General features: G+C 41.7%; 1 protein-coding gene across 1 annotated transcript; it reads left to right on the top strand.

Moving 5' to 3' along the window:
- The first annotated feature begins 3,107 nt into the window (after positions 1–3,107).
- Positions 3,108–17,254, top strand: LOC124113253 (iron-sulfur clusters transporter ABCB7, mitochondrial-like). The gene is made up of 14 exons (XM_048383792.1): positions 3,108–3,305; positions 4,815–4,871; positions 5,826–6,026; positions 6,987–7,116; positions 7,595–7,781; positions 8,907–8,988; positions 10,048–10,136; positions 10,877–10,964; positions 11,253–11,427; positions 11,666–11,823; positions 12,326–12,489; positions 13,241–13,370; positions 13,857–14,135; positions 15,446–17,254. The coding sequence occupies exons 1-14, from the start codon at positions 3,144–3,146 to the stop codon at positions 15,710–15,712; spliced, it is 2,169 nt and encodes a 722-aa protein (XP_048239749.1). The 5' UTR covers positions 3,108–3,143; the 3' UTR covers positions 15,713–17,254.
- Positions 17,255–17,721: the final 467 nt, after the last annotated feature.

Raw genomic sequence — 17,721 nt, 5'->3', positions numbered from 1 at the left:
ATCGCCTCCGTAGCCTAGTGGAGCGTCTGCTCGGGCAGTGAAGGGTTGGTGGATCGATTCCCTGCAGCGTCAAACCAAACGCTAAAGATGGTACTTGCTGTTACCCTGCCTGGCGCTCGGCATTATGGGGATAAAAACATGGACCGGCTGAACTCGGAGTCAGTACACTGTGTCTGAGTGGGGTATTCATGTTGAAGTGCGGCATGGTATCTCAGTGAGCTAGCACTATAAAACCGACATCAGTCCGGACTAGTACACGCACGTCGCTATATAAGTGCAATCATCTTGAACGCGACGTTTAACTCTATTTCACCTCACCACCTATTACTACTTCCTGACAGAATGGTGGCGATTTAAAGAGCGCTTCCAACTATTGCTGATTTTACGACCTGTGGTGATCTTTTATACGGACGTGCGGCCGGGTCAGATTCAACACTAAGACTGACTTGAGTAACTGAAGGTAGTCTTTCTATACGCACTTGGGATACATATGTAATAGATCTGGTAAGTATAGTTTGTTGCTAAACGACGTACTTAGCAATGCTACAGCTATGTGACGGCGCTCTGCAAATACGAGGTCTGGTTAAAAAGTGGTCTAGTGGTAGAGCGTCCGCCCGGAGAGCGGAAGGTCCGGGGTTTGATCCCCGGCCGCGTCATACTAAAAGATGGTACCTGTTGTTACCCTGTCTGGCGCTCGGCATTAAGGGGCTAAACAAGGACTGGTCGGCTCGGAGTCAGTATACTGTGTCTGAGTGGGATAGTCATGTTAAACTGCGGCCTGGTATCTCAGTGAGCTAGCACTATAAATCGGCATCAGTCCGGACTAATACAAGCAGCCACACACACACACGTGCATGCACATCGCTATATAAGTGCAGTTATATAAGTGCCATATTCTTAGACGTGACCTTAAACCCAATTTCACCTCATATCACATCTAAGCATGAGTAACATTCAACTATGGGCCGTAATAAAGTGAACTAGTCAGTGTTCGAGTAGTTCATTGCAAGTGTATTTGGTCTGTTGAGGCCATTTGTATATTAGTGACAGCCAGATGAACGTGATAGGGGGTCAGATGGACACAGAAATGGAGAAGAACGAGTACGGAGCAGTCATCACGTGTTTTTACTTCAGAGAAAAGTACTCTCCAAGAAATTCAGGACCGCATGTCACAAGTGTATGGATATAAGTGCCCTAGCTATTCCACTGTTAATCGCTGGGCAGCTATGTTTATGGCTGGCTGGGAGAACAAACCTTGATGATGACCCTAGGTCTGGACGTCCCTCAACTTCCACCAATGAAGATTCAATCAAGGAGATAGAAAAACTTATACTGTCAGATAGACGTATTACCATTGCTGAACTTGAGGAAGCCATATTATTCATGAACATTTTTACAGAGGGTTACAAAGGGTGTGATCCTTGTTGATTACTTAGAAAGTCAAAAGACGATTACGGTACCTACTATGCTGATTTGCGTCATCGCCTGAGAGATTCTATATAAAAACAAACAAACGAAAACAGGTGAGGAATGCTGACTGCTGGAGTTTTACTACTTCATGACAATGCCTCTTCTCACACCTCTTGACTTGCAAGTGACAATGTGGGTTCAAAGAACTTCCTCAAATTCCATACCAGCCAGCCCTGGCACAAAGTGATTTCCACCTGTTTCCTGAACTGAAAGAATACCTTGTTGAAAGCGCTATGACGACAACGATGATCTCAAAGCTGCCGTGAATGGGTTTTTCAGGGCGGCTTCAGAAAACTTCTTCCTGACTGATAGCTTCACTATCGATATGAGAAGTGTATTGAAAAGTAGGGAGATTATGATGAAAAATACAATTTTAAAAGGCTTTCACAATTGTTGGTTTTATTTGTTAGGTTTAGGGCTTTTTGACCAGCCCTCGTAATCCAGTCCGGACCAGACAACCTTGTGAGTGTTTGGCCATGAGCATCGGTCCACGCAGTTGAGATATACCGACACGCAGTCAACCAAACCACCGAGCCAGACCACCCGATTCATTTTGTCGCATCTTTTGACAACAATAGGTTCCTGGGTAGCTAAAGTCTTCCCCGGAATATATTACAATAATAATGAGAGGTCGATTTCAACGAGCCTTGATCTCGGGTCCAATTTATATTTTCAAATACAGTAAACTACGGTTATAACGAACTATAAAGGACCACTAATTTTAGTTCGTTATAACCGTAGTTCGTTTTATAAGCATTTTCACACCATATCTACAGTAGTTGGCCGGGACCATAAAATAAGTTCGTTATATCGGTTAGTTCGTTATAAGCGTGTTCGTTATAAACTTAGTTTGCTGTATACACGTTTTTTTAAAAATTTCTTGGTGTGAGTATTTTGTTTGTTTGTACTTTAGCGCTGCACTCTGCAATATCCCAGCTATAGTATGCCGGACCGTACATAATCGTGCCTGCACCCACACCAGTGATTGATATTATGCCGGATATTATTTCATCTCCTCGTACGACAAACATATGTAATTGGGGGTCTATTCTGTCTGAATGAGTGTTTGAAGCTGTAGCACAAATTTTCAGATATTTACGGTAATAGGCCTTCAGTGGATGTGACACAATTAAGTCTACCCATTGCAACTTATACGACGGCTGTCAACTATCGTGTCTGAAGCTGACAAAATATCTCAATCTCTGAATCTCCCGAGTCGACCAAGTCTAAACATGACAGTGCAGGTGGTGGATTGTAAAAACACGAAGGGCTATTTTGGTACATTTTACAAGTCTCGCCCTACTTTATGTACACACTGATAAAGGTTCATGTACGGTATTCACACTAGTATTTATTTTTGTTTTTCAATATTACAAAGGTATATATTCGTTTGATTCATATATCATTTGCTGCCCATACATGACATACAAAACGTTGTTGGTGGGGTGTCGATTGCTTATAGTACCATTTCTACAAGTCATATTACAACATCACCATAAATATTAAACATACACCTCCAGTATCCCCACCCTTATATTTTACCGACATGCCAGACGATTTCTCCCGATCCAATTCCACATCTTTGTTGCATTGTTCATTCCAAGGTTTGTAGTTTACCCAAGGGCAGGTCACTCCAACTTGAGTTTATGCCCGTGGGTGGACGACCGTAAGCAATGGCAGGGATTGCAACGGTTCTGTTTCGGGGGGCCTGTTACTCGCCCAGCTTGCAGAAGTGTGGTTTATGTCATACAAATATACCACGGTCATTCTGTATTTTAGTGAAAAGTCCAAAGCAGCTACTGACACCCAAGGTTCACAATGGAATCCGTCAAAACGTAGGTCAAACTAAAATACATTGTCATTAATGTCACTGTCAGTATCAATTCTGCGATTCCGCCATCGAGGAAAGATTTCCAGAAATTGTAACTTATCGCAGAATTTCAAAAAATATCGCGGAATTGACCCTTTTTATCAATGAATACACTAATTTCCATTATTTTCAAGCGTTTGTATGAAATTTTGCACTCGCATCATGCCCAAAACATAACATGCGATTGAAATAGACGAAATATAATTCCACAATAACACAAAATTTGAAATAAATAATTCTCACTGCTAAAAGTTCTTGTCGGATTATGACTACACATACTATGTTTCCATTTTACCATACATATACTTTTGCATATTGGTTTTGCAAGCACCTAAGAAGTATTTCTTATTAAATGTCTAATTAACAACAATCCAAATACACTAAAATTAAGCCTTAACCTTGAGAACATTTATTTCTGTTTACACTTGTTTGGTCAAATGACAATGTCTTGTTAATTTTATAGCGATAATGCCTAGCCCAGTAAGATGAGTCAGTCAGGCGCAATTTTGTAACCTTCACATGATATCGCCGTGGGCGCTTATTAGAATGGAGCGCTTAATACATCGAATACGGTATATCAAAATTAGAAATGCTTTCATAAACTGGCACTTGCTACAAGAAGTGCCGCCACAGGCTATATATATAGTAGTGGTGGGATCATACACTGATGTGTGTAGTGAAATTTATTAGTTGAAAAGTGAATAGGGCCATACTTGACAAAAAAACAAACTGCCAACTGTAAATCGTCAGTGTGCCAGGAATTTGACAATCCTGCCTATGAAAAATATGGCTTAGGGATCATAGATGAGAGCACATGCAAGTATTGTGATTCGTATCGGATTGTGACCAAGGTATCGTGATACGCATCAGATCGCACAGTTGGTGTATCGTCCCAGCCCTAATATTTAGTAAACAAGTATTGAAAACTCCCAGCATTGCTTGGCTGATTCAGTGACATTGTATATAGAGATGATAGATCCCTGAGAGGAAATTATGCACACTCGATGCCCCCAATTACCCTGTTTTTAGGCTGACATCAGATGGAATTGTTTTGCCAGCTTTTACTTGTACACCCTAAAAAGTATTTTCTATTTGACATAGTTATATTAGTGAACAAAATACTGCCTACTATCTGAACGATAAAATTGTATATAAATATATTGATTTGTATGCTTATGTGTCATGTTACATATTCAATATGAAAAATATCATGTTATGAATGATGGAAATATTAATTTCAATATGTCATCTAAAGATGGCAGAGAGGTACACACATGCACAAATAAAAAGGGCATTACTCTCCTATGCTTCAAACTAGGCCAGTGTAACTCGGCATAGAATAGTAGATATGTATTATACTGACCAAAGGCTTGCATTGCAATTTGTATTCCTAATGTATGATATTTAGGATACAGAAATTACTCAGCTAATGATCTCTAGCTGTTGGAATCACAACTGTCTTTTTCTGTTTTAGTGTGGAAAACATGGTGGATGGAACAAGTACATCACAAAGTCATATTTGTTTCGAAAGGTTGGTTCAGTCTGATGTATGCTAGCAACATAGAGCTGTCATCATAAACTTCTGATTATCATAATGCAGTCCCTGTCCTGCATGATTATTAACTTGTTTTTTTTATGATATGATAATAATAGGCTATTTGTATTGCGCATATATCCACACCACTCAGGGGCATGTTTGAAGCGCTATTGTTACCCCGGTCACTGGATCAATGTGCACTCACAAATAATTCTCAGATCCCTGGGGAGTATACAACCAAAGCTTCCTGTTATGTGCCATCTCATCTACCGGGTACCCACTGCTGGGTGAACAGAGGCACATTTTGAACAAGTCACTTGCCCAAAGAGATGATTAGCGTAGTATATTTTACAATTGTACCTTTAGGCCAGACTGTTTTTGTTTCACAGATTTTGATAGAAAAATATTTAGTCTGTAATATATCAAAAAATATTGGCCTGCTTGGGTCTTTTTAAAGATTATAATTATTTAACTAGTAATGATGATTTATGAGACAAAAATTCTGTTTTTGCCATTAAAAGTTCTTGGATTATTTTGATTGTCAAAGTAATCTTTATTGAATTGTTTGATAGGCATTACTTAGAAGTTGACGGATGACAAAGTAGACACAATTTATGGATAACAACTTCTTTATTTTACTGTAATGGCAATGTTTAAGTATAGATCCTTATACGTTGTCAAGCAAAGCAAGTATCTATACCGAAACGTCACCTTCACAGTATTAAAGAAGTTGTTATCCATAAATTTTGTCTACTTTCTAATCTTTACTGTCGGTGGTATTAAAAAAATACTTGTCCATGTGATTTTTTTTCTTCTCTGAATTTTTTTTTTAAGGTCAGCGATCCACAAACCAAGCAAAAACAATGTAAGGCTTTACTTAGATAATGTATATGTTGCCTTAGTTACAGTGTTACAGAATTATCTCTATCTATCATTGATCATTTTCAGTTATTACCGCAAAAGGTTGGCAAGAGAACTTGTTTTCACCCCGGGGCCTCTACTCTTGCACCTAATGAAATTAATTCAACTAAGAAAGAAGTTAGTGGGTGGGACATAGTGAAGGCCATGATGACCTATATCTGGCCCAAGGACAAGCCCGGGATCAAGGCCAGAGTGGTGATTGCAGTGGGGCTTCTCATTGGGTCCAAGGTGAGCAGAACATCAAGTCTTTGTTTACCATATTTATGGGGGTTTATTGTGTAATAAATATATTGCAAGTGATTCCATGACATTTGATTGGCTAACCAAGCCATTGTTTATGTTTCCATAAACAGAAAAAAATTGGCCACACCAACTAACGGACACCTGTTTCCTGATTGGCTGATTTTTGAATGAACGGGGCTTGTGTTGCATTATCGCCCTGTACGATGTCACTGATTTCGTATTGTTGTCTACAGTTTTTGTGTGTGTTAATGAATGCATAAGCAGTGTTTAAAGTTATTACTGCTGACCTATCTATTTTTGAGAATTGGTTGTTGCATCGTATTCCAACTGCGTAGATCGATGCTCATGGTTACAATCACTTGATTGTCTAACGTCCGCCCGGAGAGCGGAAGGTCTGGGGTTCGATCCCCGGCCGCGTCATACCAAAAGACGTTAAAAGATGGTACTTGTTGTTACCCTGTCTGGCGCTTGGCATTAAGGGGCTAAAACAAGGACTGGTCAGCTCGGAGTCAGTATACTGTGTCTGAGTGGGGTATTCATGTTAAACTGCGGCATGGTATCTCAGTGAGCTATCACTATAAATCGGCATCAGTCCGGACACATACACGTACATGCGCGTCGCTATATAAGTGCAATAACCTTGGACGCGACGTTAAACCCCATTTCACCTCACCAATTGCGTAGATCGATGCTCATGGTAATCACTGGATTGTCTGGTTCAGAGTCATATATTAAAAGGATGTCGTCAGTTAGCTGGAATATTGCTGAGTGCTTTATTAAACATCAAACAAACAAACAAACAAGACTAACTACTGACCATGATGAGGATCAGGATGAGGATGACAAACTTGGCTCATGGAGGATGTTTGACGTCAAATCCCAGTGACGTGGGGACATTAATCATTGTTAATCATGTTGATCTTATTGACCATTTTACTTCCAAAGGTGATGAATGTACAAGTGCCGTTCATCTTTAAGTACGCAGTAGACTGGCTTAATGCTCCCAGTAACTGGCTAAATCTTGGCGATCCAACAGCAACAATTGTAACCATGGCAACAGCTTTATTAATAGGCTGTAAGTTGATATATATTTTTTTTATACTTGATCTTGTTTTGCATAGGAAATAATTTTTACTCAAATTATAGTGGTCTTTGACCATTCTTGTCTACCAAACCAATACCGGTTTAATTTTGATCTGAAAACCATATTCAAAGTTAAATTTCGCAGAAGTAAACTAGTCATAATTGGAGATAAGTAACGCAGGTAGAGATTGGTTTATATGGGTTTATGATAAGTTTGATTTGTAGTCTATTATTATTATTATTATGATGATGATGATGATGATGATGATGATGTGATGTTGTTAAAATACAGTCATAATAACACTTCAAAATGTCATGGTTCTGCAAAGAATTTCCTTGTAAAAATGTGAGGGTGGTTATGGACTGAAGTGGCCTCAAGGCAGTGTTAAGTCCCTGTACTGCATCTGATTGAAATTGAACACAATGAATTTCATGTTCAACAAGTTATCGTCTCTTGTTCAACATTTCAGATGGCCTTGCCCGAGTAAGTGCTTCAGCATTCAATGAGCTCCGCAATGCTGTGTTTGCCAAGGTCGCCCAGAGCTCAATACGCCGTGTAGCCCGCAATGTGTTTCTTCATCTACATAACCTTGACCTTAGCTTTCACCTTGCTCGTCAAACTGGTGCAGTGTCCAAAGCCATAGATCGGGGAACAAGGTGATCACATTTTGTCTTGTATTGTTTTTATAAATTTCTTGTATTCATATTGTGTAATCATGTTGTTTATTTGTGTATATCATGACCTGAATTCAGTATTTCAGTTGATTTTGTAGATGATATAACATAAAAGTATTATACTGATACTGTCATTTCAGCATGTTCAGTATATATATATATATATACTTCTCAAAAGAAGTTGAAGAACATCTGGCCAGTGAAGATCCGGGGTAGAAAAGGTCTTCAGCAACCCATGCTTGCTGTAAAAGGCCACTATGCTTGTCGTAAGAGGCGACCGACTGGATCAGGTGGTCAGGCTGGCTGACTTGGTTGATGCATGTCATCATATCCCAGTTGCGTAGATCAATGCTCATGATGTCAATCACTGGATTGTCTGGTACAGACTCAATTATTTACAGACCACTGTCATAGCTGGAATATTGCTGAGTGCGGCGTTAACCAACAAACATCAAACATGAAGAACATCTGACTTTTTCATTTGACAAGTCATATGAAAAAGTAGGGTGTTGTTTAACTTCTTTTGAGCTATATATATATTGTTTCTTTCTTGTTTAATATCGCATTTAATATTCCAGTTATGCGAGGGCAGCTATTTTATTATATTACCATTATAATGTTTCAGTTGTAAAAGCATTTGTGCATCAGAGCCAATAAAATAGTATTATAAATAATATGGCTTTTCCTTAACAAAACAAATATAGCATTTGGTGTTGTGAATCATATGTCACTTAATATATACTTACCGACAAAAGAAACACGAATACCATACATGTTGGTTAAAATATGAAGAATTCCTCATATTCAAGAGACATTAGATTGGGTCGATGCACAAACGAAAATACAGTTATATTGTGTGAACCGACGCTCATGAACGCAACACATGTGACATCATAGATCCATGACTCGTGTCTTGTGCAGGATTAGCGTGTTAGTTGTTAGTTGTTCTACACTGGGAACATCTCTTCTTCACGGACATACTTCTCTATATGTTTCTATGGTTCACGTTTCTTTTGGTTGCGGGTATAGATGAAACATTTATACAGCTGTGTGATAATATATCCATGTTCGCACGTGTCAATGGTTATGTGCTTACATATTTTTCAGAGGCATCAACTTTGTTCTGAGTGCGCTGGTGTTTAATGTTGTACCAACAATATTCGAGGTTTCCCTTGTCACCTCCATATTGGTAGGTATCCCAGGGTGCCCTGTAATGTATCAGACTCACTCACTGACTCACTGACTCACTGACTCACGCAATAACAACCCACCCACCCACCCACTCACTCACTCACTCACTCACTCACTCACTCACTCACTCACTCACTCACTCACTCACTCACCCACTCACCCACTCACTCACTCACCCATCCACCTACACACACACTCACTCACTCACACACCCACCCACACACTCACTCACTCACTCACTCACTCACTCACTCACTCACTCACTCACTCACTCACTCACTCACTCACTCACATGGAGTTACTGGTATTTAAAAACACTCCCTTCTGTGTTGGTTTTGTTCAGGTGAATTGTGGAGTCTATTCACCATGATATCTGTTGCCATACCCATGGGGATTCTTGGTAAGAATATTTCCCCAATAACCTATTATTGTCGCAAGACGACTTATTGGACTTGGTGGTCAGGCTCGGTGACTTGGTCAATTTCATGTCAATGTATCTCTATTGTGTGGATTGATACTTATGATGTCAATCAATCACTGGGTTGTCAGGTCCAGACTGGATTATGTACAGACTTACATTGTATAGCTGGAATATTGCTGAGTGTGATGTTAAACAACAAACTAATGATATCTGTTTGGATGGCTAAGTGGCCGTTATGGTATTAGTAATGTTGGGCGATACTTTTTTGTGTGTGTAGGGTTGTTTTTGTGAAAAATCACGGTTGGTATGCATGATGGGCGGTTGAAAAAAAATAAATTACAAGACATTTAAGATTGTTCTGTTTTACCATAGTGTTGAAATGTGCTCTTAGAGATGTAAGAATGGATATTTGGGTTTCATGAGATTAAATTTCCCCCACAATTATTTTGGTACTGTAGGAGCCTGTTGAGTCAGTGAAGCACCATTGTCTTTAGAGATTCAGGTGTATGAAGTGACACAATATTTCACTGTATGTAAAACAGAAATGAAGAAGTTGAGTATTTTCTAATAAGTTGTAATATTACCAGTGACTGCTGAAAAACAGAAGCATTAAAAAGCTCACTCCCACTCTTGCAGTACTACAAGTGTGGGATTCAGTACGCCATGGTGGCGCTGGGCTGTATCGGGACCTACACCCTCTTCACACTGCTCATCACACAGTGGAGGTAGGCTCTACTTACAACCTACTTACAACCAGGCACTCAGTGGAGGTAAGCTCTACTTACAACCTACTTACAACCAGGCACTCAGTGGAGGTAAGCTCTACTTACAACCTACTTACAACCAGGCATTCAGTGGAGGTAAGCTCTACTTACAACCTACTTACAACCAGGGGAGGTAAGCTCTACTTACAACCAGGCACTCAGTGGCGATAAGCTCTACTTACAACCAGGGGACGTAAGCTCTACTTACAACCAGGCACTCAGTGGAGGTAAGCTCTACTTACAACCAGGGGAGGTAAGCTCTACTTACAACCAGGGGAGGTAAGCTCTACTTACAACCAGGCACTCAGTGGAGGTAAGCTCTACTTACAACCAGGGGAGGTAAGCTCTACTTACAACCAGGGGAGGTAAGCTCTACTTACAACCAGGCACTCAGTGGAGGTAAGCTCTACTTACAACCAGGGGAGGTAAGCTCTACTTACAACCAGGCACTCAGTGGAGGTAAGCTCTACTTACAACCAGGGGAGATAAGCTCTACTTACAATCTGATGCTCAGTTGATGTAGCATGTAAATATCCTTGAACATGTCCCTAGTCTGTTGACACAATAACCAGAAAATGAAAGGTGTGAGTACATATTGGTATTGGCAAGTGACGTTGGTCCGTGTGGTGGTAGAGGATGGGGTGATGTGAAGGGAGTCTGTGTGGAAGGTTGTTTATTGATTGAGTCTGCTATATTTCTAGGACCCAGTTCCGTGTGAGGATGAACCAGGCAGACTCTAAGGCAGGATCCATGGCCATTGACTCCCTCATCAACTACGAGACTGTCAAGGTAGATACTGTCTGGAGGAGTACATATTGCATATAATTATTAGAACAAGCTAAATTAACCAATCATGTGATTTTAAATGACAGCAATGTCCTCTTGTGAGCCAGGCTGAATGTAAAATGAAAGATTTTCGTTTCATCTTTACTCCAGTATTATGATATTGTTTATGAGGTAGGCATATCATGATATGTAGAGATGAGTGTTTGATAGGAAAATGGCGTACAATTTCAAAATTTAATCACAGCTTTGGATTCCAAATGGCGTAGTAACCATGTTGTATGTCTTACCCAGTACTTCAACAACGAGAAGTACGAGGCAGACAAGTATGACAAGGTGTTGAAGAACTACGAGACCGCTTCCCTAAAGACCACAACCAGCCTGGCAATGTTAAATTGGGGTCAGAATGCCATCTTCAGCGCTGGACTTACCGCCATCATGTTGCTGTCCAGTCAGCAGATAATGGAAGGTTTGTATGGGACACAATTTTTACAGATAAAATAAAATATCAACATCATCTTCTCAGAAACTGAAGATGAAAGCTGAAACTTCACATACTTATTCTGCCGTATTTTTCACATGATGACACCTGAAAAAGTCAAGATTTTTGAATCTGATTTTCAATATGGCAGCGGAGAGAAGGCTAGGTTAAAGATGCCATCTTGTATGTGAGACGAATCACAGATGACCTGATATTTTGTGTTCAGGCACCATGACTGTCGGGGACCTGGTGATGGTGAACGGACTTCTCTTCCAGCTCTCTCTGCCGCTCAACTTCCTCGGCTCCGTGTATCGGGAAGTCCGCCAGTCCCTCATTGACATGCACACCATGTTTAGTATCCTCAACATAACACCCAACGTAATGGTGAGTTGTACCGTGGGCATTCTGGGTTAGCAACCTGTTCTGGTCGTAAGAGGCGCCCATATAGATTAGGCTTGTAAGTCTTCAGGAGATGTGCAAGCATCTGGCTCAGTCGTCGAGGTGCCACATTTCTCTGTGCAGAGTTGCATCCCTTACGTATGCCGGGATGTAATGGTTATGGGCTTGAATTCGCCCTGGTTATGTTTATAGATTTATCAGCACCATGCCCATAGTTGTGGGTGTCACCTCGGTGGTGAATGTGTTAGACCTGCACCACTTCAGGCTTTCCTCCAACGTCAACTTGAAACAAAGATATGACTGAAATACTGCTTGAAGCAGTGTTAAACCAAGCTCACTCACTTCAAGAGATATTGCATTTTTCCTGAAAGCAGATATTGATATATATTTTTATTATATATGTTTATGGTACATGATAGTAGTGGGAACAATCCACCCTTGATGGAGTCCCTATACATGTTTACATCCAACCCTCTTTGTCCCACAGAATGACCTCAAGGCCCCAGCACTGCAGATCACACCCTCCGAGTCCACCATCACGTTTGAGGATGTGTATTTTGAGTATGTCCCAGGACAGAAGATTCTTAACGGTCTCTCATTTACCGTACCATCAGGGAAGAAGGTAGCCGTTGTTGGTGGCAGCGGTTCTGGGTGAGTCAATATTGTGCCTGGGTGAGTCATTACTGTGCCTGGATTAGTCATTACTGCATGGGTGAGACAATACTGTGCCTGGGTGAGTCATTACTGTGCCTGGGTGAGTCATTACTGTGCCTGGGTGAGTCACTACTGTGCCTGGGTGAGGCAATACTTTGCCTGGGTGAGTCATTACTGTGCCTGGGTGAGTCATTACTGTGCCTGGGTGAGTCACTACTGTGCCTGGGTGAGTCAATACTTTGCCTGGGTGAGTCATTACTGTGCCTGGGTGAGTCATTACTGTGCCTGGGTGAGTCACTACTGTGCCTGGGTGAGGCAATACTGTGTGGCGACTGCTTGCTGTAAGAGGCGACTAACAGGATCAGTTGGTCATGCAGGCTTGCTGACTTGGTTGATGCATGTCATCGTGTCCTTATTGTGTAGATCGATGCTCATGACGTCAATCACTGGATTGTCTGGTCCAGACTATTTACAGACCGCAGACATATAGCTGGAATATTGCTGAGTGCGGCATTAAAGAACAAACAAACAAACATTACTGTGCCCTGGTGAGTAATTACGTTGTCTGGGTGAATCAGTGTATGTGGGTGAGCCATCAGTGGGTGTGAGTAAGGGAAAGGTTGCAGTGAACGAGCCTCTGTGATGCTTGATGTAGATGTCTCACTGGTGTACCATCTTTTTGTAGTTGATCCCTCAGTTCTTTACTTTTTTCTGTACACTTGTTGACTGTATCTCTTCTCTAATCCAGAAAGTCAACAATTGTGAGATTGCTGTACCGCTTCTTCGACACAGACCAGGGACGTATTCTGATCAACGGGCAGGACATAAAATCCCTGAACCTTGACAGCACACGGAAAGCTATAGGAGTCGTTCCTCAGGTGGGACAACAGGTGTCAAACAGTAACAAGTCATTCCTCAAGTGGAACATCAGGTGTCAAACAGTAATAAGTCATTCCTCAAGTGGAACACCAGGTGTCAAACAGTAATAAGTCATTCCTTGGTGGGACAACAGGTGTCGGACCGTAAAAGGTCGTTCCTCAGTGGGACAACAGGTGTCACACAGTAATAAGTCATTCCTGAGGTGGAACACCAGGTGTCAACAGTAATAAGTCATTTCTCGGTAGGACAACAGGTGCAAATAGTCGTAAGTCGTTACTCGGGTGGAACAATGGGTGTCAGTCATCTGCATGAAGATGAGTTCATCTTAGTTCTCCTCTGGGATCAAAACTAGTTGCACAACATTGTTTAGTAATTTTAGTAATTTTGGAAGTAAACCACTGTTACATGCATGGTTTTATTTGAACATGGAATTCAATGATCACTGGTTTTCTCTGACAACTGACTGAATTATTTGTTTTTTCCAGGACTGTGTATTGTTCCATGACACTGTCTTCAACAACATCAATTACGGTGATCTGACTAAGTCCGAGACAGACGTCCACAACGCTGCCAAGATGGTGGAACTGCACGACGCCATTATGACCCGATTCCCCGACAAGTACGACACCCAGGTGGGGGAGCGGGGGCTCAAGCTGTCGGGGGGAGAGAAGCAGAGGGTAGCCATTGCCAGGACGATCATGAAGGACCCTCCCATCATCATCTACGACGAAGCCACCTCCAGTCTCGACACCATCACAGAACAGGTAGGTCCGAACAACTCCAAGACCTGCATCACTTCGGTTTTCCTCCTACAATACGTGACAAGCTGTGATTTATCTAAGATGCTGTTCAAAGCAGTGTTAAACCAAACTCACTCACTCACTGTCAGTGTGCCAGGCTGTTAAGGGGAGACTATTCTTCACGGTCTGTGTGAAATGGAGACATTGCACCTGTGTATTTAAGGCACTGCTCGAAATTAGCCATGATGGTCAAGGGATCCTTGTGATAACTGTAGGGCTTCAAAAAATAAAAGAATTGGTTCTCAGGCAATGACTTTTGAAAATATGGTACGGTCGGTATATTTTTATTTTGCTTATTCAAACTAGTATGTAACCAAATAAACAGTTGTGAACCATCAACCTGGGAAAGGGTCTCCCTACATGAACAAGCATACAAACTCTGATTGCCGCCATGAACATAACACAAGAAACGCAATAAAGCAGTGTGCATATTAAGGGAAGTAACTGCGTGCAATATTGGATCACAAAATTTTAAGTATTTATTAGTATTTTTGTATTTTTTTTAAAAATGGAAATAAAAACGAAACGTGCGGCAGACTTTATGATGATGAGGGCGGTGCCTGAGAAGCAAGACTATTATGTTTTTATGCCTTATGTTAAAAAGGTAATGAATTAGGGGGTACTAGATGCACATACTGTACTATAGAAGCAAACCTCTATGACCCTACAAGCTATAATTGTTAGATAGGAAGGCATCATAAGCTTAAACCTAGCAGACATTTACTATGGTGTTTAGACAACTTGAATCAAACATTCTTGTCTCCCTTTAAGGCAAATCCATCTTCCGTGAACTGTGACATGGTATTAAGCCTGACTGAAATTCTCCCAACCAGTTCGACACCAATCTTCCGCCTGACAAACAATATGAAGTGTACCAGGCAATGTCGTGTGAGAATGTGTTAAGGAAGTCCATTCAGTAATATTCTTAGCCCCTTTTACAAAGTTATATTAGAGGTATGATTGCCGTAAGTCTGTAAGAGAGTCCACATCGTCGTTGCGCCAGCATCTCTTTGTGAAATGGGTCTTTCATCAGAATGGCTCCCCAGCAGCCCATGTTGGGTGTAAGAACCACCTGGAATTAGGAATGGATGGTCACGGTGTGATATGGTTGATAGCGGCATTGCGACATATAGCTCATGCTATCAACCACTGGGTTTCCTAGAATACACTTGATTATTTACAGGTCACCACGTAACAGCATCCCCATTCAGACAAGTTTTTTCAATTTTATAAAACTTTGATGATTTCAGAGCTGGTGTGTTCATCTGTTTCAGAACATCCTGTCAGCACTTCGTGAGGTGACGAAAGGGAAGACAACAGTAGTGATTGCTCACCGACTTTCGACTGTTGTTGATGCGGATTCTATCCTGGTGTTGGAGAACGGCTGCGTGGCGGAGCAAGGGACACACTACAGCCTCCTTGCCGACCCCAACAGTCTGTACAGCCACCTGTGGACAAAGCAGAGCCAGGTCAAGTTAGAGGCTGACCCAGCAGATGCAGATGACTCGGTCCTGGAGGGAACAGATGACATCAAGCAGTAGCAGCAGATGTGGATAACTTGGTCGTGAAGAGAACAGACGACATTAAAAGCAGCAGCAGCCGACAACCTGATCCTGGAGGATGCAGACACATACAGCTTGGTCCCGGAGCAAGCCTACGACATCAAGCAGTAGCAGCAGACACATACACCTTGGTCCTGGAGGAAGCAGACGACATCAAGCAGTAGCAGCAGACGCATACAACTTGGTCCAGGAGGAAGTCCAGGAGGAAGCAGACACATACAGCTTGGCCCCAGAGCAAGCCTACGACATTAAGCAGTAGCAGCAGACACATACACCTTGGTCCTGGAGGAAGCAGACGACATCAAGCAGTGGCAGCAGACGCATACAACTTGGTCCAGGAGGAAGCATCAAGTAGTAGCAGCAAATAGCTTGGTCATGGAGAGAATGGACAACTTTGAACAGCGGCAGCAGACAACTTGGTCCTGGAGGGAACAGATGACAACAAGTAGTAGCTGTAGATATAGAAACGGACCTCAAGAGCATAGACGACATCGTGCAATAGCAGCAGATTCAGACAACCTTGTCCTGAAGTGGACTGACGTCATCAAGTAGCAGCAGACACGGCACACTTTGACATCACATCAGTGGAGACTGAGGACAAGCTTAATCAGTAGCAGCACTTGAATGGACATTTCAGCTTGTGCCTCGGAGAACTCAGTTCTAATCATGCTGGCACTCTCCGATGACTTCAGCAGACATCTGCAGATCATGCCATTATCATAGAAGTTTGTGTATGGTGTAAACAACTTAAGGTACTCGAGATCCAAACACCAAATCTTTCAATGGCACCAATTCTTTTCACATTTAAGCCCATGGGCCTAAATAGGGAAATGTGTTCCCTGATGGCGTGGATCGTTGTTCTCAATATCAATCATTGGATCGTCTGTTTTCACAGTTGATGCAGGAGTAAACAAGTCATGAAGTAAGCTTACTGAGACTTGAGTTTGGTTTGTTAGTTTACCATGTTTACACTGCACTGAGCAATAGTCTTGCACTATAACTGCACCCTGTAAGTAACGGAGTCTGGGTCAGACAAACCGGTGATAGATATAATGAGCAAGGTCCCATGTGTGGGGTATGATGACACACTATCACCCAAGTCACCAAGCCTAATCTGACCTGGAATCCCAACCTCATTTCAATCAGATCTTTGTGCTTCCAACCTCTACATAAATCTTTGTGCAGCAGTAGCGAGCATCAAGATCGGACTTTAATGAGATTGCCTGTTTCCCAAAGGATGTTGTCTTGCTATTGGTACCTGTGACAAAGAGAGAGCTGTATCTCATCGGACATGATGGCAGTCTAGTTACTGAGACTATGAATACAGAGGCTGACTAGTCAGAATTAAAGGTCCAGTAGACTCAGGGGACCTGTTCACTGCCTTGACAGGTGTGACCTCTGAAGATCCAGGATAGAATAGGTCTTCAGCAACACATGCTTGCCGTAAAAGGCGACTATGCTTGTGGTAAGAGGCGACTAACGGGATCAGGTGGTCTGGCTCGCTGACTTGGTTGATGCATGTCATCGATTCCAATTGTGTGGATCGATGCTCATGATATTAATTACTGGATTGTCTGGTCCAGACTCAGTTATTTACAGACCGCTGTCATATAGCTGGAATATTGCTCAGTGTGGCATTAAAGAACAAACCAACCAACCAACCTTGACAGGTGTAAATTGTACATGTTGCTAACTGTGTGTGAAGTCAAGCACAAGATAATGCATATAATCAAGTTCAAGTTTCTTTTGTAAATATGTGGAGATTATCTTGGATGCCACAGTTCTAAGTTTTATACTTCAGATGTTAAGTAAATATAATAACTGTGTTTAATTTATGCTTTTGATACAGAATGATCTTATCATTTTCCGTGACCAAGATTCCAGGACACGAGTATTGAGCTGGAACATGGTGACAGTCACAGCTGCATGTGTGATTTGTTTTGTAACTACTTGGAATATTTGTCTTATCAAGGTTTTACCTGACCCTC

Source organism: Haliotis rufescens, unplaced genomic scaffold, assembly GCF_023055435.1.
Source record: "Haliotis rufescens isolate VD_foot unplaced genomic scaffold, xgHalRufe1.0.p SCAF_5, whole genome shotgun sequence".
Lineage (NCBI taxonomy): Eukaryota > Metazoa > Mollusca > Gastropoda > Lepetellida > Haliotidae > Haliotis > Haliotis rufescens.
The sequence above is the reverse complement of the archived record's forward strand: the minus strand, read 5'-3'. Positions and strand labels throughout refer to the sequence as shown.

Excerpts from the sequence above, each read along its gene's own strand:
- LOC124113253 (XM_048383792.1), top strand. The coding sequence starts at position 3,144 with ATGGCAGGGATTGCAACGGTTCTGTTTCGGGGGGCCTGTTACTCGCCC. Across the intron at positions 6,027-6,986 it reads GGCTTCTCATTGGGTCCAAG|GTGATGAATGTACAAGTGCC; the intron begins GTGAGCAGAACA and ends TTACTTCCAAAG. Across the intron at positions 10,965-11,252 it reads TCAACTACGAGACTGTCAAG|TACTTCAACAACGAGAAGTA; the intron begins GTAGATACTGTC and ends TGTCTTACCCAG.